Genomic DNA, 27,488 nt, shown 5'->3' with positions numbered 1-27,488 from the left:
ATATCCTAATATTTTTTTTTAAAAGCGAAAAACAGTAAAGAAGGGCCCTGAGTCTGGAAGAAAAGTGTGTGATTGGGATTTGGGGAATTCTCTCTTATAATGTCTAAAATCACCTCTTTGTGTGTAGGTCACTTGTGTTCACATGTTTAATTTTGGTCTTTGTAACTTATTGTTATTCCTTTGAGTTCTAGGTTGTCTCTTTAGAATTAGTTCTGCTACGGTCCTCTTCCTGAAGGTGATTTTCTCTTTTCCTAAGTCAGCACTGGTAGCATGAATCTTCTTGAGTGTGTTTCATACTGGAGCCGTGACGGCAGCTGCTTTCTGGGGCCCTGGCTCCTCTGGGCTCGCCTCTCTTACCCTCATGCTCAGATAGACGTCCAGGGTCAGGAGCCGGTCCAATGGCTGCAAGCTACTGGTCTCCACCCGCTGCTGGCACTTTCCACTGATGAGCACTAATGCAACACTCTTAAATTACAGTGTCCTTGAAGCGTTGAACCTGCTTCTATCATGCACAGATGATAAGCTTTTTGTCTGCTTACCCCCAAAAGGATGTTCTTCCTTTAGAAAAGTTGGAGAAAACTCAAAGACCTCATCCTTCTTCTTTCTACTGAGATCCTTTATTCAAATCAAGTACATTAGATCCCTGGAAATGACAGTAGACATAATTTAAAATAATGTTCTGTAATTTTACTTAGATATACAGCTTAGGTTTTACAGAGATTAAATTTTATTTTATTTTTTATTTTAACCAGTTTCGTCCACTGTCTTCGCTGGTCCCAGACCCTCTGGCCCTAACCACCGCCCCCCCAAAAAAGGCCAGGCTGGCATCACTAGGAAGACCTCTTTCTTTCTTGACCATGACCTTCTCTTATCACTATAGGATACTCTGAACCCACAAGTTGTCTGGTAACAGCTTCTCTTGTAAAGTTGAATATTTAGGTGTATTCACTGAATTAAAAAACATCTCAATGAACCACATTGGTAAATATGACTAGTTTCACATCCCACAGTGAAATAAAAAGTACACACAAAAAGAGTTAGACCTTTCCTTCCTGAGGTCTGGCAGCTGGATACTCTGACTTAAGACTGTCTGCAGGAATTGCTTCTGGTTGGAGGGACCTGATGGGTGGAAGGTGACACCTGTCTAGGGAGCAATCACGTCTCATAACTGGATATCTAAGGGGCATTTGTCCAGGACGGGTGGAGAGGCAGCCACATCTCCTACTGGGCAGTGCGGCTGGAAGGGCTCTAGTCTCTCACTCTGAGTTGGGACAGTGCCCAAAGCAACCCCAGCCCAGAGCTCCCCGACAGGCTCAGTCTTCACCACAACTTCCCTGCAGCTCACACCTTTGTCTGCCCAGCCCTGCCACCTCCCCCCCCCCAAGTGTGACTGTACCAGCCCCACCAGGCAGAGTGCCGGGGCACCCAGGCCCTGTGTCCAGGGTCAGCATCCCAGGGAGCCAGACTGTGACTTTGCTCACTTCCTGGAGGAAAGGTTGAGGCTGAGATGAAGGGAGGCTTCCTGACTCAGCCAATTGGGTAGAATGAAACCTGGAGAACCTGGAGAATGAAATTGCCAGGTTCCTCCCTGTGGAGGGGTCCCTGCCCTCAGAAGTAGGTCTCGCACTTAAATCTAGCTGATCCCAATAAAAGCTAAGAATCTTGGAGTCTGGAGTTAGGATTCTTACATTTAAGAATCCTAAGAATTCTCATCACAAGAAATTATTTTATGTTGTATCTATATGAAATGATGGGTATTCACTAAAGTTATTGTGGCCATCATCACATGACTATGTAACGAGTGTAAGACAAGTCTGTATGTGGTACACCTTCAACTTATATAGAGATGAATGTCAATTATATCTCAATAAAATGAGGAAAAATAATACGGAAGGAAGGGAGACATAGAGGAAAGAAGAATCTTATTAGAGTTTAGAATAGAAAAAAAGAAGAAAAAAAACTGGATGGGATTTTCTATAGCTCAAGACCATGTCACAGGAAGGAAATAATAAATGATGATTGCATTTTGTTTAATCTTTAAATGTTGTGTTACTTCTCCAAGTTTCCTTTGGCATTTGCATTTTTCACTTTACAGGAAGAGGTGTTGAGAAAAGCATCAAAAGTCATATGTTCTGAAACAGCAGTTGTTGTGCAGAATCCTAACCTTAACATAACTGATGAGTTTATCCCTCTCTCTCCCTGCTTCTCACTGTTAAAACAGAAAATAAAATATGATATCACAGAGGCAGACAGCTAATGGGCAACAAAGGACAAGATGCTGGTTCCTAGTTCTTCAGCTTCTTTTTTTCCTATTAAACTACCCCCAAATTATTTCTATCACATTCCTATTTAAAAGCATATCAATTATATCAACACAAGCAGTGTGGTGGGAGACAGGCCCCAGGTTTAAACAGACGTGGGTTCATCTGTGTTACCTCCACCAAGTTTCTCTTCTTATTTACAGATAAATTTGGAAAACGATGCCTGTGTGGGGAATTAGCAGTAGCATAGGTAGTGTCTGAGTGTTTAACCCAGATGTGCAACATGTGCTAAATATTGTTATTTTAAGGTAATTAAAACTGTAACTTGAAGCACGGAAGTAAATGTGTACTACCATCACCTACATAACCTTCCATGGGTAAAATTACAAAACATGTTTGGTTTTATAACTTCAGTTTGACCATTCTGCAGTTTGTCACCTCTTCATGACAGACACCCAGCAGCCTCCAGAGGCTGCCTCCTTCGTGTGTTTCCTCCAGATCTCTTCCTCCCGAAGCTTTTCATGCCTGCATGCTCCATGTTATCCCTGCTGGAAGGCTCTTCCTTGCAGCAGTCTACTTGAAGTGGAGAGAGAGCCGGAGACAGAGGGAGAGGCTCTTTCCTCCCTGCAGGTCTCTCCCTCTGCCCAGCCGTCCACAGCTCCTCCTCATTCCTGTAGACTGCACACAGCCTCTGCACGGGCTCTTAAGAAGCTGTGTGGTGATTGTTCCTTGCTCTGCTGGCTCCTGGACTGTGAACTATCTCCAGGGCAGAATCTGGGGCATCTTCACCTTTGCAGCCTGATCACTAATAACAACTTGGAATGTATTTGTTGGGAAAAGGGAGCATGAGATAGGATACATTGACATTATTTTTAACAGCTTTATTGAGGAGTGATGTCTACTTTTGTCTTTGATCTCCTTTATTTCAGTTTCTTTTCCAGTTACTCATGTTCCATTCTTTAGTGATTTGTTTATCTGTCTTCTTTTCATAATATAAACTCTCTGTGCTGTGAATCTTCCTAAGAGCATGACTTTCAACGCATCCCACAGCTTTGACTTGTTGTTTGAACAGTTTCATGTAGTTCAGAGATTTCCTAATATCCCTTGTGACTTCCTCTTTAACCATTAATTAATTAGATGTTGGTTGAGAGTTTTTTCAGGGCTTCTATAACCTTAGTGATTTTCTGTCAATTAAAAGAGTAGTTTGGTAGTCCCAGCTATAATTTAGTTTTATTCATTTCTCCTTGTAATTCTGTCAGTGTTCACCATGTATTTAGAAGCTTTGTTATTAGGCACATAAATGTCCAGGAGTGTAATGTCCACCTTTTTAATATTAGGAGATAACCCTCTGTGCATTAAAACTGTGTGTGATATTAGCATAGGAACTTAAGTGTTCTTTTGATTAATGTTAGAATTTTTATCTGTATTTTTCATTTTCTTTCCTCTCTTTGCATCTTTAAAGTGTGTGTGTGTGTGTGTGTGTGTGTGTGTGTGTGTTGGCATTAGTATATCATTGGCTTATTTTCATCCAGTCTAATAGTCTCTGCCTTTTTTTCCCCACATGTCTAGTTAAGGTGTTTGATCTTCACTTTCTTCAAGACAAAGGATACAATTAGAGTAACTGTTTTAATACTGCTGTCTAGTAATTCAACCATCTAAATCATTTCTGGCTATTTTTTTTTTAATTCTTCTTTCTCCTCACGATGAATTTTATTTTCTTGCCAGTTAGCATGCTTAATTGGACCCCATACATTGTGAATCTTAATTTGGAGGGTGCTAGATACTTCTGTATTCCTCAAAATATTTTTTGGATGTTGTTAAACTTCTTGGGACAGTTTGATCCTTACAGATACTATTTAAGACTTCATGCAGCGTGAGCCAAGTTGGAACCTCAGGTCAGCTTTTAAGTAGCTGGTTTGCGCTCGGGTTTGTGAATCAGGTGTTCTGAGTTCTGTCCACTGAGCCATGAAGGTGTTTGCTTTCCCTGTTGGGAGCAGGTATTCTGCTCAGCCCTGCGAGTGTCTGCATGCTTTTGCCTGTGATCCCTTAGTAATTCTTCCACTAACCTTGGTCATCTTCTTACATGTATGCATTGGTAAGCACTCACCCATGTTCAGGAGGGGCTCTGCAGGTCTCTGGAGCCCTGGCTCCCTTGTAAACTTCAGGCTCCCTGACATCTGGGGTTCTCATCTCTGCCTCCTCAACTCAGGAAGACCGTCAGTCTCACCCTGGGTTTCCACTCTCTGCACCTGGGATCCCTGCCCTCTCCGGGGAATCTGCTGGGGAGGTTTTATGGACTCTCATTTGAATCATGATCTGACAATGACTGATGCCCAAGGCTTTGAAAGTCATTTAAAGCAATAACACATTTTGACATTTTTTTTTCAAACTTCATTAAACACTGATACTCCAGCTTAGCCAAAGAAATATTGTAGTGAGATTATTTTTAAAAATTTTAATCAATAAAATGAACAGTGACAAAGAAAGAGTTTAGAACTGTTTTCTAGGGTCACTCTAATTTAGTTTTGTTAACCACCCCTCATCGTGTTTAATGTAGTATTTAACTTTTGGAACAGGTTGTATTATCCTTGTTATGTGGTCATCATGTGTTAGAGAGTAAGCAGAAGCAACATTTGGCGTAGAGCAGAGGTCATTTTGATCAGTTCTTGAGTGGTTGCTGGCAACTTTGCTCTCATCAACATGATACTCTGCGAGGGCTTGTAGTAAAGTTTGTTTCAGTGTCTTTTTCTTTACCTTATCATTATAGAAATACTGAGACACTTGTAAGCAGCTGAATATGCATTTGCTGAGTGTAAAGTTTACTGTTGAGAAGAATAAAGATGATCATAAAAATTGTGTATCTGCTTATAAGTCATTATTAGGAGAATCTGGGATCCTCCATGTGGTGGGAGAATATGTAAATTTATCTGAGAAAATTCATGTACCTGCAAGTTTCTGTCCAATAATTCAGTGATAATTGAAAAGTTCACCTGGTGCTATTACTTATTGTTGTGCTTGTTTTGTATGTCAATCTCACATGCTTAATTTTCAACTGTGGATGTTACCAGGCGTATTCTTCTATGATTGCTTCTCAGCTTGACTCCCAGGCGCTCTGATCCCAATTTTAACTTTTTGGCCATTTTTCTATTTTGTTTAACAATTATTCCCCCTCTCCCATTAACTTTGGTATTTCAGAAGATTTATGTCTGGCCCCCACTTCTTTTTCTTTTATATCCCCTCCATTGTTACTCTCTAAATTAGAGAGGAAACTTGGCATTTTTCTGGTCCTTCCCTCTTTTCTTTCTCACTCTAGAATCTATTCATGGAGCTGCTGAACAGACTTAACGACAAAGAACACACTCATGTTCACAACTAAACTTACTCTACCACATCCGTGGCCTTCATGCCACAGCCTGTCTTCCTGGGTCACCATCATAAATTCTTCTTGTGGCTGTTTCTTCCTCAGCAGTTAATTCTTAGTTCCTTGGTCCTAGATTTACAGTCATTTAAGTCTAGATTGATGCCTGTGTTGTTTGGGGTGGTAAAGGTCCAACAGCTCATAGATACAGGTTAGTGAAGTGAAGACAACTTTTTCCTTTAGAGTTAAAGATATACACCCTAGTGAAAGATCAACCAGAAAAATTAAAGACTGTGAGCTCATCCTAGGGGTCACCTGACCATACGTGCTTCCTTGCATTCCCCACAGTCATTTCACACAGCATCATTTTGCAACAAGAATTTTTGTGTTCTCATTTCTTACAGGCTTATAATGTCTTAAAACTGATATTCAAAATCTTTTGAAAATCCAGCCCCTAGATTTCAAATCCACCTGCCTGGTCTTTTTTTCATGTGTTAACTTTGTTACCCACTCCCTCCTAGTCCCTTTCTCCCATCCTGAAAATTTACCTGACAGCTTGAAGTATATTTTTTAAAAGCTATGTAATAATTTTGCCTTCAGTTTTACATGAGGAAACATCGTAACGCTCCCCAAACCTTATATTCCAGTTATCATGTCAAACAAGGCTCTGTTGAGAACATGGCTGATTTAATGGCATTTTATCATTTTTGTTTCTTTTTGTGATGACGACACAAAGTTTGTGACAAGCTTATTGTAGTGCTGAAGGGCAGAAATTATGGATCCATCCTGTGCAAACCCTATGTCAACAGTACTCACCAGCTGTGTGGCCATGAGAAAGCTACCAAACCTCTCTGTGGTACAGCGTCTTCATCTGTTCAGTTCAGTTCAGTTCAGTCACTCAGTCATGTCTGCCTCTTTGCGACCCCATGAATCGCAGCACACCAGGCCTCCCTGTCCATCACCAACTCCTGGAGTTTACTCAAACTCATGTCCATTGAGTCGGTGATGCCATCCAGCCTTCTCATCCTCTGTCTTCCCCTTCTCCCCAATCCCTCCCAGCATCAGGGTCTTTTCCAATGAGTCAACTCTTCGCATGAGGTGACCAAAGTATTGGAGTTTCAGCTTCAGCATCAGTCCTTCCAGTGAACACCCAGGACTGATCTCCTTTAGGATGGACTGGTTGAATCTCCTTACAGTCCAAGGGACTCTCAAGAGTCTTCTCCAACACCACAGTTCAAAAGCATCAATTTTTCAGTGCTCAGCTTTCTTCACAGTCCAACTCTCACATCCATACATGACCACTGGAAAAACCATAGCCATGACTAGACGGACCTTTGTTGGCAAAGTAATGTCTCTGCTTTTTAATATGCATATGGTCATAACTTTCCTTCCAAGGAATAAGCGTCTTTTAATTTCATGGCTGCAGTCACCATCTGTAGTGATTTTGGAGCCCCCAAAAATACAGTCTGACCCTGTTTCCACTGTCTCCCCATCTATTTCCCATGAGGTGATGGGACCAGGTGCCATGATCTTAGTTTTCTGAATGTTAAGCTTTAAGCCAACTTTTTCACTGTCATCTTTCACTTTCATCAAAAGGTTTTTTAGTTCCTCTTCACTTTCTGCCATAAGGTTACTTCATCTGTAAGAGGGGGTAATAACAGTACTTACTTCATATATACTGTTAATATATGTGAACCAGTAAAACAGTGTCTAGTGCATCAAATGTGCTGTGTATTTCTGATTATTATTAAAATAGAGCAAGAATAAAGATGTAGAATTAGCATGGCTAAAAAGTGGAATGTCTTTCTCTCTTCCGCTTTTAATGACTGCATTCTTATTGTAATGACAACATTGACTATAGCAGACTTTTTCTGGTTTCATTGTGTCTGAAATTGGTATTTACCAGAACCCCTGCATACTTTTAAATTTGTATCATTTCTCTGAAGTCCATGTGGTGCTTTAGAACTGGGAAAGTAAATTTGAAATTGCTAATACATCTATTGAGCACTTATTGTGTTCCATGTGCCCTGCTAGCTATTGATTCTGCTTTATATCATAAATGTATCCTAACACACCATTACTAGGTTTTGTTTTTCATTCCTCTCATCAAGACATAGAGACTGAGACTTTTCCAACCTTATAGGTGTGTTTCTGGAGTAGAAACATGCATTTCTCTGACACCGATTCCTATAATCCACCATGCTGGGTACTTTTCTATAGCCATTTGCCAGAACTGCATCCTTTGTTTAAAAATAATCTTTCTGTATTAATTTGGCCAAACCTTACTGCCTTCCACCTTAAAGTCTACTTAAAAGGCACTCCTCTTTGAGTTCTTCTCATCCAGATCCTGTAACTTTTCAGGAATAATATAGTATTTTCACAGCATGTCCCCCACATTGTTCTTCCTCATGTGGACAAGGAGAGCTTGGTATTGGATGGCATTAAATGCTTGGTCCCCCTACCCGAGGATCCCTCCTTGGTCCTGGTACATATCTGCTCTCTCTGCACCTTCGTGTCCCACCAAATGGCCATGGCTCAGAGAGTCGGTCCAGAGAGTAAATGACAGGTTTCAAGACTTGAACATCTGACTTTTAAAAGTGTTCCTGAATATGAGTATAATCAGGTGGTTCTACTCCTTCCCGAAGGTTGCAAGAGGGAATTCAGGGCAAACAATCTGTGGGCAAACACATCACATACCGTTGGTTTTTATTTCCAGAGTTGTGTTTCAGGTGGGTATTTGAAGTTTTATTTCCCTAAGCTCCAGTGAGACTCCTGGAAAGATAGAGTGTAAACAAATTGTCTGACATACACCCTAGGGGACCCAGTTTCCATATGAACACCCCTAATGAAATTTCATTAATTGTGCACGTCCTGCTAAAAATGCTGCTGTGCCTGATGAATTGCAGGCTCCTCTTCACCAGCCTTTTTTCCTGTTTCGTGATAAATATGAATACTGTATTTTTGGTTGCAAGTTTCTATGTGTCTTCCGAAAAGGGATTTGATATGGCATCCATTTAATGATTGAAATGCTTGGGTCTAAGGCTTAATGTGAAAGCCTCACAAAGTCACTGACTTGTGACCGTTTGTACTCGCCAAAGCAGAAGGATCGTAGAGGGGATTTCCACAAGCGTAATTGGAATGACAGTCTAGGTTTCAGGCCCCGGGTGTGCAGACTTGGCTCCGTGGGGTCTGATGGGTGGAAGCCTGCCACAAAAGGAAAGAGCCGTGCCAAGCGCTCCTTTCAGCATTCTTTCATATCAACAAGTGTCTGCACTAGGTGCCCCTTCCCACCACCCTAGTAGCAATGCCTTTCTTGAAGCATCTGCAAGAGCATGCACATGACTTCAAGGAATGATTAAAGCAAACTAAATGGAGGGCCAAGTCAGCTTGGTAACATTTACTAAATACTTAATGTGTCCTCATTGCTCTGGGAGACACCAGAGACATTTCAGTATCTTCAGGGAAACTGGCTTAAAAATTAGTTCAAATGAAATTGGCAGGAATGACAACAGAGTTGAATTTATTTATTTTAAATTAGTTTTTTCTAGCTGCTGGATTTTCATATCTTGGCATTGTCTGCATGTCTGAGTTGTGTATCTTGGTGTAGACCTATTTATAATGTGTGTCAGTTTTTCACAATTTAAGATATTTTTGTAATGTTTTAATGAAACAACTGATCCTTTTGTAATATTATGGGCATGTTTTCATTTCTGTGTTTGTTTGCAACTAGAAGTAAATGTTTTAAATCATCCTTAATAATTTCTATTCACTTGTTGACACTATTCACATTAAAATGTTAATACTTTTTCTTCCTAAAATAAGATCAGTTGAAATCAAAATTCTCATTCTGAACAAGGAAGAAAAATGCCAAAAGTATTCATGTTCATATATCTCCCAAACCCCCTTTCCTTTTCTCTCTCCATTGATGATACAGTTTCGGCCAGCCCATGTCTCACAACTGTCTATAACAACCCTAGCTTAGGCTGGCTGACAGATATCCCAAGGCATAAAATAAAGTGATTCTCCAAGATATAATTGGAAATTTTCTGCCTTTGAAAGTCACAGACAAATTCCAAAGAGTTAAAATTGTTTTTAAATAACATTTTAAAAATAGACTTATTGCTTTTGGGATAGTGAATGTTGACTTAAAAGCAGAATTTCTTTTTTATAAAAGACAACAAAGATGCTTATAGATTATACTGAATTATTTTCTATTATGTTATCAAACAGGTTTTTGTAGACTATTTTCAGAAATTATTTTCTAAAAACTAGATGTGTGCAAACTTTGACTACATAAATTGTAATTTCGCAAATATGTCAATAACATTAAACATGTAAACTATGGCATTTGTTTTGTAAGTGTTTCTGTATAGCTTAGTTCATATGTATTTAAATTATCTAAAAATAAAATTAATCTTTGAAAAAATGAAATTCCCTCCCCATTCACTGGGAAAGGTCTATTTATCTCTGAGTTTAAAAACAAAGAAAAAATAAAAACTTCTCTGTATTTTACATATATAGCAAAGTATACTCCTATACCAGTGCAAAAAAAAAAAAAAAAAAAAAAGAATAGATATAGAAGTAGAACAGTTTTGTTCATTTGGAAATATTTTTTTTATTTGTAAATCATTTATTTTTTAAATAGTAGGATCCTTTTCTTATTTGAATTTTACATCATAACAGCTAATTTACAGATGATACACTAAATATTACCAGAAATATGGCAACAATAGCCAACAATTCTCCACTTTGTCTATTCAACTTAATGGTGTATCAGTCAAGTTCAAAATTATGTCCTATGAGTATGAAACAGCATCATGTCCATTTGGTTGGAAGGCAGTTGAATTAAACAGAGAGTGCTGTCAGTGTGAAGAGTGAGGAGGCCAGGAAAGACTAGAACCAAGGCTGCCTTGTTGAAATGCAAATGAAGACAATACTTGCTTTGTCAGAACCTACACTTAAAACTTTGCTGTGAATCAGATGATCTAAATGCATAGAGCCTTACAGATGGCCTGGAATATAGCAGTGGTACAATGCTTATGAAACTCTGATAGATTAGCAAATGAGATTTTTAATTTATTTTTTAACTCAGTTATTTATCCATCAAACATTGATAGAACATTTATTACTGGTGTGTGTCAAGCAGTGCTGGTCTGGAGGAATAAGGAAAAATATAGCATGCATATCCATTCATGTGCTTCTGTTACCACTTTTTCAGCTATCTATATTCTGCTATATTATCTAATTGCTAATTCTATAGGGCTTAGAATCTCATTATTAGGAAAATGATCTAGACATTATATAGAACATTGAATCTAAGCAGAACTGTATTTTCTCCTCTTAACAAAATCCACTTAATTATGCATTATGTGTGTGTGTGTGTGTGTATAAATTTAGGAGAAGAAAATGACAACCCACTCCAGTATTCTTGCCTGGCGAAACCCATGGACAGAGGAATCTGGTGGACTACAGTCCATGGGGTTGCACAGAATCAGACACAACTGAGTGTGCACGCATGCACATGTATTTTTACAGGAGAACAAAATTGTAGATTTTACACAACATGAATCCATTTTCCTACTTGTATTTTAGGCAAAATTAAGATAGCTAGATTTGTTAACTTAAGTAATTCAAATGAGGTTTATGTTTTGTGATATAGACTGATGGCAGTAGAAAAATCTTCCTTTAACTTATGTTTCTTTCTTTTTTTTTTTTCTCCCCAACAGTTTTACCCAGCCACACATGTGGAAATCCAGGGGAAATCCTGAAGGGAGTCCTCCATGGCACACGATTCAACATAGGAGATAAGATCCGGTATAGCTGTCTCTCTGGCTATGTCTTAGAGGGCCACGCCATCCTGACTTGCATCGTCAGCCCGGGGAACGGGGCTTCCTGGGACTTCCCGGCCCCGTTCTGCAGAGGTAAGTGCCCGGGCGGGGAGGGTGTGATGCAATCACACCTGGATTGAGCAAGTGGCTTTGGAACTGATGTCAGGAAAAGTTCCACTTAGCAAAAGCAAGATACGACATGCTGGGTCTTTCCATGTCAGTTTGTTCTGTTCCCAATAGCGATATTATAAGTTACCTAATGAACCACGTTGTTCTTCATTTGCTAAGTCAGGTTTGACTCTCTGTGACTGAGTGGACTGCAGCATGTCAGGCTTCCCTGTCCTATGCTGTCTCCTAGAGTTTGCTCAAACTTATGTCCATTGGGTTGGTGACATCATCCAACTGTCTCATCTCTGTAGCCCCCTTCTCCTCCTGCCCTCAATCTTTCCCAGCATCAGTGTCTTTTCCAATAAGTCAGTTCTTTGCATCAGGTGACCAAGTACTGGAGCTGTGGCATCAATCCTTCCATTGAATATTAGGGTTGATTTCCTTTAGGATTGACTGGCTGGATCTCCTTGCAGTTCAAGGGACTCTCAAGAGTCTTCTCCCACACCACAGTTCAAAAGCATCAATTCTCTGACGCTCAGCCTTCTTTATGGTCCAACTCTCACATCTGCACATGGCTACTGGAAAAAGCATAACTCTGACTATACAGATCTTTGTCAGCAAAGTGAGATCTTTGCTTTTTAATAAGCTTTTTTTTTTTAATGGTAGACTTTTTTTTTCATTTATTTTTATTAGATGGAGGCTAATTACAATATTGTAGTGGTTTTTGCCATACATTGACATGAATCAACCATGGATTTACATGTCTAAGTTTGTCTTAGCTTTCCTTCCAAAGAGCAAGTGTCTTCTAATTTCATGGCTGCAGTCACTGTATGCAGTGATTTTGAATCCCCCCAAAAGAAAATTTGTCACTGTTCCCACTTTTCCCCTTCTGTTTTCCATGAAGTGATGGTACCAGATGGTACTAAATGACCATGACGCCATTTAGTTTTTTGAAAGTTGAGTTTTAAGCCAGGCTTTTTACTCTCCTTTTTTGCCCTCATCAAGAATACACCATGACTGGACCCTATAAAGTCAGTAGCAACTATAGATGTGTTCAATAAATACCAAGATTTTTCTTCATCCTATTTCTGAAATTCTGTGGAATTCTGCACATTTTTATCCCTTATCTTCATAGCATTCTAAGATTTAGTACACACATTTTTTTTTTCCTTTTGATCTTCTTTGAAGTTTCTTCTTTTTTTTTTTTTTTATCTTTTTCTCATTAAAAATGGCAGATGTTCCTTGATAATTAAATTATATCACACAAAGGCTGTTTCAACACTCTTGGTCTTTGGAGACAGACCATAAAGGAATGCTCTAGTCCAAGTATTCCTCTTCATGGTTTGATGCAAGGTTGGACTCGGTTTCTTTTTAGAAACCTTGGATTTTCAGCCTTTTCTGTGACATTAATTTCCTGATCCAGTAACTTTTGGAAAGAACATACTTTTAGTCTTAGGTTTTGACTTTTCTAGGAGATACTCACCTTATGGTGTAGAAAATAATAGTGTAGCTTACATTTGTGTGTATGCTCAGTTGTGTCTGACTCTTTGCAACCCTATGGACAGTAGCCTACCTAGCTTACATTTATTGATGTCTTAATGTAATTCAGAAAGTGTGTAGAGTGTTTTACCTGAATCAAATCACTGAATTCTCATAGGACCTCAGTGAAATAATGAATGTCTCATGCTCATTTCACAGATGAAGAAGCACAATTTTAATTTTCCAAAGTTTCCAAAGATAGTACATGATGAGTTAAAACTCAAATTTATGACTGCCTTTTTAGAATTGAAGTGTGTTTGATATAAAACATCATATTAGTTTCCGGTGTACGGCAAAGGGATTCAGTTATATCTATTTGTATATATCTATATATTTTCATTCTTTTTCCATTAGAGTTTATTACAAGAACCATGTCTGACTTTTCATCTGTGTATGTAAGCAGGCAAATTCACAGCTTTAAGTCATCATATCAAAGTGCATTGTTTCCATCAGTATGTTTATGTTTTAGTCTATGCTATTTAATGAATACTTTTCTCTGTTTTAATTAACTTACCTGTTTTAAATGGAGGATAATTTCTTTACAATATTGAGGTGGTCTCTGCCATACATTGACATGAATCGCCCATGGGTGCACATGTGTCCCCCATCATGAACCCCGCTCCCCACCCCATCCCTCTGGGTATTCCCCGAGCACTGGCTTTAAGTTCCCTGCTTCATGCATCGAACTTGCACTGGTCAACTATTCTACATCTGGTCATATACATGTTTCAGTGCTATTCTCTCAGATCATCCCACCTTTGCCTTCTCCCACATGGACCAAAAGTCTGTTCTTTACATCTGTGTCTCTTTTGCTGCATTACATATAAGATCATTGATACCATCTTTCTAAATCCCATATATATGTGTATATATATATGCATTAATATACTGTGTTGGTGTTTCTCTTTCACTCTATATAATAGGCTATAGTTTCATCCACCTTACTAGAACTGACTCGAATACATTCTTTTCTATAGCTGAGTGATATTCCATAATGAATACTTTTCTATTTTGTTCTTTATCTCTGTAAAGTGTGGCAGTCTCATGAGATGTTTCTGATGTCAGTTATCTCAGTAGTGGTGTATCGGGGCTTCCCCGGTGGCTCCATAGTAAAGAATCTGCCTGCCAGTGCAGGAGGTGGTGGTTTGACCCCTGAGTAGGGAAGAGTCCCTGGAGAAGGAAATAGCAACCCATCCCAGTGTTCTTGCCTGGATAATCCCATGGACAGAGGAGCCTGGTGGGCTCTTGTCCATGAGGTCACAAAAAGAGTCAGGCATGACTGAGCAGCTAAACAAGTGGCAGGCCACTACTGCTGCTTCTGTTAGTGCTAACACCACTAGTTGTTACTAATGCTGCCGCAATAACTACAGCTTCTAACTGCTATACGGTGGTTACTTATTATGAGCGAGGCATTCCTGTTTAAACGTCATAGTAGGTGGTTTATTAAATAATTACTTTACAAATGAGGCACTTCAGGGCTAGATGGGAAAATAACTTGTTTAAGATATTCCAGCTGATAGTGGTTGGGATTCAGATACACCATTTTCAAACCACTGCTGTGTCCTAGAGAAATTCATGTCAAGGGCATCTTATACCCCATCCATCGTTCTTGCCGAAATGCTCATTTCTTTGCATTTCCTCAGATCTATTATCTCTCACTTCTTTGTTCCTTTGCTGCTATTATTTTCTATCTTCTATTGTCGAAAGGGTGATGCCCTCAAAATCCAGAATCTCCACCCTCGTCTTTTCATTGATTTCCCTCGACTCAGTGACCCCATTTGAGGACGCTGCCATGTGGGTATCCTAAATGTGCACTTTCTTCCTTCTGTCTCCCCTTGTGTCTCTGGACTCCCCATTAACTCTGTGAAACATTAGAGTCTCTGTTTTCCCCTGCTCACCACTCTTCCTCTCAGCCTTCCATGTGTCACCATTCACTCTCCAACTTTCCCATCCCAGGCACTTTTCTCCTTCTCACCCAGACCTGCTTCGTGTTGCTTAAATGACTCCGTGTCTAGAATGTCTGCCTCCACCCTACATTCTCCTCCTTAATCCCACTCCCTACTCCCCACACCAAAAAAAAAAACCACGTCTCCATCATCACCCATTCCTCTCCCAGTCAGACCACCTCAGTGACTCAGTAAGAACTAAGTGCAACCTCTTCAAAGAGCTGTGCTGATGCTACCTTCCCTTGTCTTAACTGACTTGTCCACTGCTATCTCTTAGCGTCCCATTTGTTCAGTCGTTCGGTCATGTATGATTGTTTGCAAACCCCTGGACTGCAGCATGCCAGACTTCCCCGTCCTTCAGTGTCTCCTGGAATTTGCTTGTTAGTGTCCGAGACACAGATGTTGTGCCTTTTTCTCCATCACACGATGCTTTGCTTGGGTTGACTCCCCCAAGGCCAGTTGCTTGCATCTCCCAGGACCTGCGTTCCCCTCACCCCCTTGCCCTCCCCCCATGGTGACACAGGAAACCAGCAAATGCTACCAGGCAAGGTTTCTTCCTGAAGAGTCCCTTACCAGTTCACCACCAGAAATCCAAGCATTCATTTTTTCCTGTTACAAAGTTTTCCCTTTCATCTCCCTTACAGCCATAAATTTTACTTAGTTGTCAGGTTCACACTTGAGTCCACATTTTAGTCACTTTTTAAAAAACCATCACAACCCGTTTTTATTATTTTATTTTTTTTTTGAGCTTAGCGATTTTATTTTATTTTATATATATATATATTTTTTCATTTATTTTTATTAGTTGGAGGCTAATTACTTTAAATTGCTATAAGAAAACACAAGTCCCTTTGTCTTTAGCATTTATCTCATTGGTATTTTATATTTTAACCTATGTCTTAACAGTATTTCCTCAATGAGTTTTTAACCTTCCAGGAGATCATTTACAGACATAAAAACTTTGTGACTATATCTTTGCTTTCTCTGTACCTTATAAGTTACCCTAATCCATAGCCATGTGCCCTTAATGCTATATTTAATCCCCCATCCCAACATCTAGTTGATGAATAGAAATGTGCTAGGCATCCGATGAGGAGTTATTATAAACAAGAAAATGAAAAAGTAAATGTTAACAGCAATTATGCCAGTTTCCATTTTCCTCATATCTCCCAAGCATTTCCTTCTTAATTGGAGGGTCTTTACTAATCTCCCAACTTGTAAATCTCAGAAGGTTAAAGTTGACATAACATTCAGCTCATAATATTTTCCTATCTTGTCATCAATTTATTAAATCCCAACTCTATCACAGAGCTTTTTAAATGATCAATCTCTTCTGTATCATAGATTATTAAATTTATGCTTAAATTTTGCTTTTCTCAATGCTTGGGGTTGTAACATTTCAAAGGGAATTAAGTTTGATTTAATTATTTTATGAAACAAATCAAAAGGTACAACACAGTTTGTCATTGATGTTGGATAACTGGATCTTAAAAAAATCAAAGATCTGATTCTTATAAATGTGTAGATATGGCATATCTGGAAGAGATAAATTAATTTCAGCAATGTGGACTTAGATAATTTTCAAAAATAAAATGAGTATAATTTCTGCTTCCCCAACATTCTGGTTATTTTGTTCCAGAAATTGCTTGAGGATTCCTCTTAATAGTGCTACTAACAGTAACACCACCGAATCTCTGCAGTGAGCATTTGCTAGTGTTGAAAAATTTACATTACAGCTCCAAGTGGCAGCATTTAACTTGAACAATGGCACTTAAATTTGTGTATCTTTTCTAGAGTCACATGGTGCTCTTTAGAGAAAAAGGATATAACTATGTATTTAGTAAAGTGAACACATGATGAAGTGGGAGGCCAGCCAGATCTACTTAAAGCCTATCCCCTTCAACAGGAGAGCAGCATCAAGCTAACTTCTTTCAAGGATGAGGACTTGGACCGTCTCCTTCTGGAGATGCCCTGTTTCCCTCGTCTTCATTTATCCTTGAGTTTGCACCTAAACATCTGAATCTTTTCTAATATTCCCTCATTATTGGTTATTGTCCCGATTGTATCTTCTAGTCTTTACAAAGATGTCCTGTTTCTGTATGTGCAGTTATGTATATTTAGACGAGAAACAAAAGGGTTTGAAAACAACAACAAGAAAACTAGATGCATTCAATAATGCATGTTCTCAACTCAGGCAGGGGCTCGGGGCTGTTCAACTTGACATGCCTGCCCAAGAAAAACTCCAGGTCCTCAATATTTAGAGGCTCTCCTGGCGGCTCAGAAGGTAAAGAATCTGCCTGAAATGTGGGAGACCCAGGTTCAATCCCTGGGTTGGGAAGACCCTCTGGAGAAAGAAATGGCTATCCACTCCAGTATTCTTGCCTGGAGAATTCCACAAACAGATGGGCCTGGCAGGCTGCAGTCCATGGGATCGCAAAGAGTCAGACACAACTGAGTGACTAACTCTTCAGTATTTAGATCAGCACAGCTTGCTAGAAACATAACGTGATCCAAAAGTGAGAGCCAACTGTGTAATCAAAACTTCCTAATAACTACACTGATAAAGTAAAAAGAAACTGGTGTCTTTAATTTTAAAAATGTATTTTATTAACCCAGCATAGCCCAAATATGACCATTTCAACATATCAGTATAAAATATTAATGAAGTAGTTTGCACTTTTTTCCATACTAGTCTTCAAAACCTGGCATGTAATTCACAGTTATAGCATTTCTCAAGGTGAAATAATCACATTTCAAGTTCTCGTTAGCTATGTATGCTAGTATCTACTGTTTCAGAGGCCTCGGACATAGCAAGCAGAGGAATTTTAGTTTTCTTGTTTTCCTTCCACAGCAGTTGCTAATGTATGCAGAGTCCAGGTGCTATGCGTACGTTTTACTTATGATGTACGTTTCAGTAGACAGTGGTAGTTTCATGAAAAGGACTCGTAAGAAAATGGGTCTGAAATATATGAATCTATGCCATTGTCTGATTGGAATCCTTCCTTTTAGCTTCTTAGCAGTTGCTGAGACAGATTTGAGCTGAATAGCAGCAGACGGGAGAAGTCTATTTTCACAATTACTTTTAGGCAGACGATAAGGGTGAGCCTAGTTCTGCATTAATCCAAACACGTTTCTCAAAAAGACCCTCATTTCAGATGCCATCTTACTTTGGGAAGAAATGGCACTGGGATCTAATGAACGAAGAGTATGGAAAACTTTGAAGGTGAGGCTGATTAGTTAGTGGAGTAGGCAGAGAATTGAAAACAGTTTCATGCATGTGTGGGTCAAGATACATAAAGAATAAAATTAAGAGAACTTTAGGGAGAAAACAATCTACTAATAGGTTCAGTTCTGAAAGATAGCGGTTACAGTCTATGTTACCGTAAGTACATTGGATCCCTCTATTGCATTTCTTTCCCATCTGTAAACTATTGCATGTACTACAGCAAGATGTCCACACAACAACCTGCTCCAGAGGCCACATACCCAATCTCTACACAGTAATGTCAACAGACAAGCAAAGGTTTTGGAAAGATGCTATTCTCAGTGTTGGTATGAAGGTGAAATGGCATATGCAAAACAGCCTGCAAAGTCTTTAAACTATAAAGAAGGTGAATGGAACATGGATGATATAGCATGAGGTTTATGGGCTGTGCAGAGTTATTTTCTCTCTCGTCTCCGTTTTCCTCCATGTATAATAGTTCCTCTTTCCTAGGTCTGTTGGAAAGGTGACATGAAATATTCCATATAAAATCCTTAAAGAGACATCAACACAGTGAAATTCTGTATGTATTAGCTGTTATAATTAATATCTCTATCTTCTCCTCCTTCCAGTCCTGAAAACAAATTCAGATTTCAGATTTCAGGTTGGAGACAAATCACAAGAAAAAAAAATTGAAAGTAAATTTGTATAAATTATATGATCTTACTGCTACTGGCTCTTAAGCAAATTTTTTTATGCTTTATTGGAGTTCTTTAGAATAATAAAAAAGAGACTACCAGGCTAGTTTAAGAAGAGAAAATCAATAGAGACTCAGAAAAGGAGTGAGCGCCTACTGAAGGGTGAGTCTGTGTCAGGATAGGCCATTGTGTTCACATGCCACTATGTGGATTGCAATAATGAGACAAAAATCACATATCCAGCATGCATGGAGATACACATGAGTGTATAAATAGCATGATAGTATCAAAAATATAGATGTAACAATAGTCAGATGGAGATTATCTCTAGATTCATTTTTCTTAAGGGTCTAATAAATCAGGTTCAAAGTATTTTTAATAAGGTTTGACAGAAAACAGCAAAGTTTTATAAAGCAATTATCCTTCAATAAAAAATAAATTAATTAAAAAAAAAAAGAAGACAAGTCGCTTCAGTCATGTCTGACTCTTTGTGACCCCATGGACTGTAAGCCACTAGGCTTCTCTACCCATGGAATTCTCCAGGCAAGAATACTTGAGTGGTTGCCATGCTCTCCTCCAAGGGATCTTCCCAAGCCAGGGATCGAACCCATGTCTCCTCCATCCCTTGCATTGATAGGTGGGCTATTTACCACTAGCGCCACCTGGGAAGCCCCAGAGGAATACATGGGCTAGCATCAATTATCAAATGGCAAGGCATTACTGCTTGGTCATTGAAAATGTAGATTTTAAAGAAAAAGATGTGATAATAGTTAAACATATATATCATTCACATGCTTTACAAATATCTTTGTATTTAATGTTCACCATGTTCCCAGCTCCCCCGGTATCTCATGGTAAAGAATCTGCTGGCAATGCAGGAGAACTGGGTTCGATCCCTGGGTCAGGATGATCCCCTGGAGAAGGGAATGGTGACCCTCTCCAATATTCTTGCCTTGGAGAATCCCACAGACAGCGGAGCCTGGAGGGTACAGTCCATGGGTTCACAAAGAGTCAGACATGACTGAGCGGCTAACATTTTCACTTTCTTTCATATCCCTGCAAGTTAGGTATTCTTGTTGGTCTTGTATTTCATGCAAAGAGTTTACAGCGCAGAGGCATGAGGTCACGCAGCTGTAAGTGGGAGAGGCTGAACTGTGACCTGGGATCTTACTCCATCAGTCCCTGCAATGCTCGGTCTGTTCCCTTTTAATTTAAAAGAAAGAATAAAAATAGGTTTCTTTAAAGAAGAGACCTATGCCTTCATTGGAGCACAAATTTTTGAAATTGGATTGAACAAACAGATATTTTCTTCTTGACAAATCATTCCTTGAGCCCCGAGGAGTCTGGGGAGGGGAAGGGAGAATGTAGCCACCACTCTGGGGAAAGCCTTGTGTAACCTGGTTTTCTCCTCGGGGGAAGGACGTTGCTGGGCCCCGCACCCTCCCGCTTCTCCGCCTGCTCCTTGTGCGGTGCGGGTGGAGGTGTCTGGCTGGCCTGCAGGCCCCTCAGAGATCACGAGCCTCAAAGGAGAAACAGAAAGGCAGGCGGATGGCAGCCGGGTGGTGTGACGGCCTGTCCCCATGCTGTGGACGCCGCGGCAGGGGCGGCTTTCTGTGGGCTGGGTGGGGTGACACCAACCATAGCCTTGGGGCTCTCAGATGAAGAACTGGATGCATCAGCGCAGCTCAGGGGAGCCTCACGTCCACAGAGGGATGCTTGGCTGGAGGACCTTCTCATAGTTTACTCTGAAGGCTGGATGTAATTGGCTACAGCTATTTCTTTTTCTTTTTTTCCATTTATTTTTATTAGTTGGAGGCTAATTACTTTATAATATTGTAGTGGTTTTTGCCATACATTGACATGAATCAGCCATGGATTTACATGTATTCCCCATCCCGATCCCCCCTCCCACCTCCCTCTCCACCCGATTCCTCTGGGTCTTCCCAGTGCACCAACCCAGAGCACTTGTCTCATGCATCCACCTGGGCTGGTGATCTGTTTCACCCTTGATAATATACATGTTTCGATGCTGTTCTCTCTGTACATCCCACCCTCGCCTTCTCCCACAGAGTCCAAAAGTCTGTTCTGTACATCTGTGTCTCTTTTTCTGTTTTGCATATAGGGTTATCATTACCATCTTTCTAAATTCCATATATATATGCATTAGTATACTGTATTGGTCTTTATCTTTCTGGCTTACTTCACTCTGTATAATGGGCTCCAGTTTCATCCATCTCATTAGCTATTTCTTTATAGAGTTGGTCAGTCTTGGAGAAAAGGAGGCAGGCAGGGGTCCGCTCCCAGCCAGGTAATCCTCCTCTTGGAAAAGGTTCTCTTTGCATTAGGTTGATTCTCTCACCCCTTTCTCCACTGCAGCCCTACTTCCCCCCTACCCCCAACTTGTCCTCCCAGGAATCCTTATTTAGGGGCAGAAAAGTGAGACCTGAAGAATGCTGCTGGGCATGGGGCTCCCAGTACCTGAGGCCAGGGGTTCTCTGGCTCCACTTGAAATGGACTTAAACACTTGAGGCAGGAAACGAACCACCTTGGCTGGTCGATCATCCTTCCCTTCTTATTTTCCATTTTCAGCCAGCAGAGTCTTTTTTCACCCACTAAGAATAGTCAAGAAAAGTCACCGGGAAGTGTAGACATGTAGACTCAGCATTTTATTCAGACCACACCTCTGTGGCAGGTGTTGTGTTAGGAACTTGGCATGCATTATTTGATATTATCCTGTCCGGAAGTGTTCAAGTTTAATATTAATCCTCAGAACTTGCAGATAAGGAACCTAAGCCTGTGCAGTGTGAGGGGTGCTGTCCAGAGCTGCAGAGACAGTGGGCGCAAAGGCAGGTCTCACACAGCGCCTCCTGCTTGGGGCGGTTAAGGACAGGTGTGTTTGCTGTTTCTCTTTTGCTCTGTTGAGAAGCATGACCTGCAAACCACTGAAAAATAACTGTAAATGAATTATTATCAGAGTCTATAGCTATTTACTCACAGAGGCTGTCACCTTGTTTCTCTGTCTCAGCACATGCATTTAAGATAAATATTCACTGAAAAGTGTCAAAACCCATTGTCACTGTTACGTGATAGTTTGAAAGAGTACAAGATGTGGCAGCTGTTTTGCTTGTTTTAGAGAGTTGACGGATTTTATCCATTTCAGGACAGTTGTATTTCCTTGGAAGAATGAATAATAGCAAGCAGAGATGCCAGGAGCAGTCTTAGCAATACCCTTAATAAAACATGCTAAATAATGGATGCCATGTTTCATTTAAAGCTGCAAATTTCTTTAATTGATAAGCCTTACATAATGTGACTGGAAATGACAATATGTCACTTGCCAGTGCTTTATGAAATGTCACTCAAGGTTTTTAATTGCAGACATTGTGCTGCTAGTGATGATGGGGAAGAGAAACTCTGGGAGAAGATATAGCCAGAGGGAGGCAGGGAGGGAGAGAAGTCATGCTTTTTTGTGGGTGTCAGTAGAGTCTGTGATATTTAAAACACAGCTGTGTTTTTATCAGTTACGTTACAGAGGTAACATTGTAAAAATGAATCTTAAATGATTCATCATGTGAGGACCAAGCATTGCAAAATAAGGTTGAATGGGATAGTCTTCATTTAAGAAACACAGCTCTGTATTAAGTGTGGACGGCTTTGGGGAGTTTAATTTTCAGCACTTATCTATATATACCAGGTAATAAACAACTCTGCTAAGTCGCTTCAGTCATGTCTGACTCTGTGCGACCCCATAGACGTCAACCCACCAGGCTCCGCCATCCCTGGGATTCTCCAGGCAAGAACACTGGCGTGGGTTGCCATTGCCTTCTCCGAATAAACCACTCTAAGTCTTACCAATTTTTTTTAAAATGTTGAAAATATATGTCAGTGTTTTGATAGTAAATCTGGTGTGCATGCTTTGCATTTCACAATGCTACAAGGCTTTCTGATAAGCACTTTTTTTTTTAAACATTATCTCACTGAATACAATCTAACATTTTAAAGCATAATCATAAGTGCCTCTATACCAGTTATTTTGAGGCTCAAACTGCAGTATTTTTCCAAGATTTTTTTCTCATGTAAGTACCATCATAGGTTGTAGGACTGAAGTTGTCCAGTGCCCAAATTAATACTTGTCCAAGGAAATGCCATTCCTTGTGATGGGCAGTGATGGACGTGTTTACTAGCAAGGACCCTGTTTTCTTAATAGCTAAGACATCCTGGACAAGCTGTTTGCAAAGCCTCTGCCTGTGAATCTGTTGAATTGGATTCATGCTACTTTTTTTTTTTTTTCAGTTTAATATAGTTGATTCACAATGTTCTGTTGGTTTCAAGTGTAGAGCAAAGTGATTCAGGGTGGAACATGTGCGTGTGTGTGTGTGTGTGTGTGTGTGTGTGTGTGTGTTTGCATCTAGGTTAATACAATTAACACTTTAAATCTCATGGAACTGGTAAAGATTACATGAGATGCTGGAAGTACTCAGTACCAATAATAGCCACTATTATTGAAATCATTATTACTGACAAGCTAGAATGGAACAAAAGTGGAAACCAAAGGAAATCAGTTCATCCTCTGAAGCTCTCAGAGGCTAAAGTCATAGAACATAGTACATTTTGGTTTTCTTTTTAAGCTTGGTATTAAGTCATAAGCATTTCAGCTTTAATTGACAGCATTTTCTTCTCAATATCCTCAATATTATACAAATTAATAGTTCTCTCTCTCCCCATAATTTAACATAATGAGTGTTTCCAGTGTTTGCTTCTACACATAATGCTATAATTAGTGTCTCTGTATATATAGCATTGCTTTTTTCTGTTTAATTATTTCCTAAGGAAAGAATTCTCGGGATGTTATTTATGCTTTGCAAACTTGCTGAGCAAATTTCCATGCCACACGTATTTTTACTACAATTACTCTTGGATTTGATGTTAGCATTTCCTTTTAATTTACTGAGGATTTAATAGCATGAAAATGATGCCCCAAAGTTGGTTTGTTTTTTGATTTCCAGTAGACTATTTCTGCTGTCTATTTGTATTTGTTCATTTAAGAAACATTTATGCAGGACAGACAAGATGTCAGATATATTTAACAGTCAGGTCAGTAGACTCTTTCTGTCAAGGGCCATAAAGTAAATGTTTCATGTATTTCAAGCCATATGGTCTGTGTTTCAGCTACTGTAGTCAGTAATTTTAGAACAGAAGTCTCCAGTGACTACCTAAACAAACAGGCATGACTGTCTCTACACGCAGCCTGGGGTCTATTTACAATAACAGAAACCAGGCTGCATGTGGCCCATAAGCTGTAGTCTGCTTTCATAAGTTCTTCACTGGGTCTACAAAGTGGACAGAGCAAGAAAAGCCCCAACTGCCATATCTTCATGGGGAGAAGTGAAAGCTGCTCAGTTGTGCCCAAGTCTTTGTGACCCCATGGACTAGAATTCTCCAGGCCAGAATACTGGAGTGGTAGCCTTTCCCTTCTCCAGGGGATCTTCCCAATCAAGGGATCAAACCCAGATCTCCTGCATTGCAGGCGGATTCTTTATCAGCTGAGCCACAAGGGAAGCCCTCATGGGTAGAGGTCGACCACATAAATCAAAACACAAATGAGTAAAAATAAATCAATATGTCACATACCCAATTGTAATAATTGTTTACATAAATGTTGACAGACGCATTCACTGAGACAGTGACCTCTGATTGATCTGTGGTGACGACTGCTTGGTTTGCCCAAGACAGTCCTGGTGTCAGCACTGGAGAAACCACTGTCTTTGGCCAACACAGCAATATTTGGCCCCCTCGTGGGGGTGAGAGATTAAATGACATGAAAATGTTGAGAGCATGGTCGAGATCAAGGGAACAGCCAGGACTTTGATCCTGAGCAACCACAGAGTGAGTGAAAAGCAATGCAGAAGCCAGGATGGCTGGAGCGGACTGGACAGTGGCCTGGTTGTGGGAGAAAAGGTCAGAGGGTTGGATGCTGAGAGATGTTGGGGCCCTGTGGACCATTATATAAGCAGTATGGGAAGACATCAGAGGGTTTTGATGAGAGAAGCAGCATCATTGCATTTCGAATTTAATAGGCTCACTCTGCTGCTCTTTTGAGCAAAGAATGTCTGGTGGGAAGGGTGGAATGGGGAAACCTATTCAGAAACCACTCCAATCTTCAAGGCAAGAGATGATGCTATTTTGAGAGGTAACAGGAGCAGTGGGTCTTCCCTGGTAGCTCAGACAGTAGAGAATCTACCTGCCAATGCAGGAGATGTGCATTTGATCTTTGGGTCAGGAAGATCCCCTAGAGAAGGGAATGGCTACCCACTCCAGTATTCTTGCCTAGAGAATTCCATGGACAGAAGAGCCTGAAGGGCTACAGCACATGGGTTTGCAATGAGTCAGACTTGACTGAGTGACTCATCACTTTCACAACACAGCAGCAGTGGACATTGCAAGATGCATTTGGATTCAGAATACAGATTAGAAAGGTCAGCTTTTCAAGGAGACTTCTCTGAGGACCTCGTGGTTATCAGACTTCCCTCCTGCCTCTGGCTCAGGGCATTCTTTATCCTCTCATTCTGATTCTTTAGCACTACATTGGAAAAAAACAAAAAACAAAACTTATAGACTTCATTTCTTAGAGCAGTTTTAAGATTATAGAAAAACTTGAGCAGGAAAATAGCATTCCTGTATATGAGTTCTTCTGCCCCCTGCAAAGTCTTTCCTATTATTAATATCTTACAATAGTATGGTACTTACATTACAACTGATGAAATAATATCAATGCATTTTGATAAATGCATAATGCCGTTTATCAATCAATGCAGTCTCATGTAGAATGGTCCCACTGCCTTTAAAATCGTTTGTGCCCCAGCTGTTCATTTCTCTCTCCACCCTAACCCCTTGGTGACCCCTAATCTTTTTACTGTGTCTATAGTTGTACCTTTTCAAAATGTCATTTACTTGAAGTCATATAACATATAGGCTCCTCTCTCTTCACTATATGCGTTTAAGGCTATTCTGTCTTTTCCCCAAGAAAAAGAGATGCAAAAAGGCAAAATGGTTGTCTGAGGAGGCCTTACAAATAGCTGAGACAAGAAGAGAAGTGAAAGGCAAAGGAAAAAAGAAAATATATGCCCATTTGAACGCAGAGTTCTGAAAAATAGCAAGGAGAGATAAGAAAGCCTTCCTCACGGATGAATGCAAAGAAATAGAGGAAAACAATAGTATGGGAAAGACTAGAGATCTCTTCAATAAAATTAGAGATATCAAGGGAACATTTCATGCAAAGATGGGCACAATAAAGCACAGAAATGGTATGGGCCTAACAGAAGCAGAAGATAAGAAGAAGAGGTGGCAAGAATACACAGAAGAACTATACAAAAAAGACGTTCATGACCCAGATAATCACGATGGTGTGATCACTCACCTAGAGTCAGACATCCTGGGATGCAAAGTCAAGTGGGCCTTAAGAAGCATCACTATGAACAAAGCTTGTGGAGGTGATGGAATTCTAGTTGAGCTATTTTAAATCCTGAAAGATGATGCTGTGAAAATGCTGCACGCAATATGCCAGCAAATTTGAAAAACTCAGCAGTGGCCACAGGACTGGAAAAGGTCAGTTTTCATTCCAATCCCAAAGAAGGGAAATATCGAAGAATGTTCTAACTCCTACACAATTGCACTCATCTCACATGCTAGCCTACCAGGCTCCTCCGTCCATTGGACACGACTGAAGTGACCTAGCAGTAGCACATGATAGCAATGTAATGCTCAAAATTCTCCAAGCCAGCCTTCACCAGTACATGAACTGTGAGCTTCCACATGTACAAGCTGGATTTATAAAAGTCAGAGGAACAAAAAGTCACATTGCCAATATCCACTGGATCATTGAAAAAGCAAGAGAGTTCCAGAAAAACATCTACTTCTGCTTTATTGACTATGCCAAAGCCTTTGACTGTGTGGATCACAGCAAATTGGAAAACTCTTCAAGAGATGGTAATACCAGACCACCTGACCTGAATCCTGAGAAATCTGTATGGAGGTCAAGAAGAAACAGTTAGTACTGGACATGGAATGAAAGACTGGTTCCAAATAGAAAGAGGAGTATGTCAAGGCTGTATATTGTCACCCTGCTTATTTAACTTATATGGAGAGTACATTATGTGTAATGTCAGGCTGGATGAAGCACAAGTTGGAATCAAGATTCCCAGGAGAACTAAAAATAACCTCAGATAGGCAGATGACACTACCCTTATGGCAGAAGGTGAAAAAGAACTAAAGAGCTTCTTAATGAAAGTGAAAGAGGATAGTGAAAATGTTGGATTAAAACTCAACATTCAGAAAACTAAGATCATGGCATCTGGTCCCATCACTTCATGGCAAATAGATGGGGAAACAATGGAAACACTGACAGACTGTATTATTTTTTCCCCCAATTATTTTATTAGTTGGAGGCTAATTACTTTACAATATTGTAGTGGTTTTTGCCATGCATTGACATGAATCAGCCATGGATTTACATGTGTTCCCCATCCCGATCCCCCCTCCCACATCCCTC

General features: G+C 40.0%; 1 protein-coding gene across 1 annotated transcript in view; it reads left to right on the top strand.

Moving 5' to 3' along the window:
• CSMD1 (CUB and Sushi multiple domains 1) overlaps positions 1 to 27,488 on the top strand; it is a 1,628,138-nt gene that overhangs the window by 594,091 nt on the left and 1,006,559 nt on the right. Inside the window, exon 4 of the mRNA XM_061134533.1 lies at positions 11,346 to 11,540. Coding sequence (XP_060990516.1) covers positions 11,346 to 11,540 — 195 coding nt within the window. The remainder of the gene's footprint in view (positions 1 to 11,345; positions 11,541 to 27,488) is intronic.

This window comes from Dama dama, chromosome 32 (assembly GCF_033118175.1).
Source record: "Dama dama isolate Ldn47 chromosome 32, ASM3311817v1, whole genome shotgun sequence".
NCBI classification, from domain to species: Eukaryota; Metazoa; Chordata; class Mammalia; order Artiodactyla; family Cervidae; genus Dama; species Dama dama.
The sequence above is the reverse complement of the archived record's forward strand: the minus strand, read 5'-3'. Positions and strand labels throughout refer to the sequence as shown.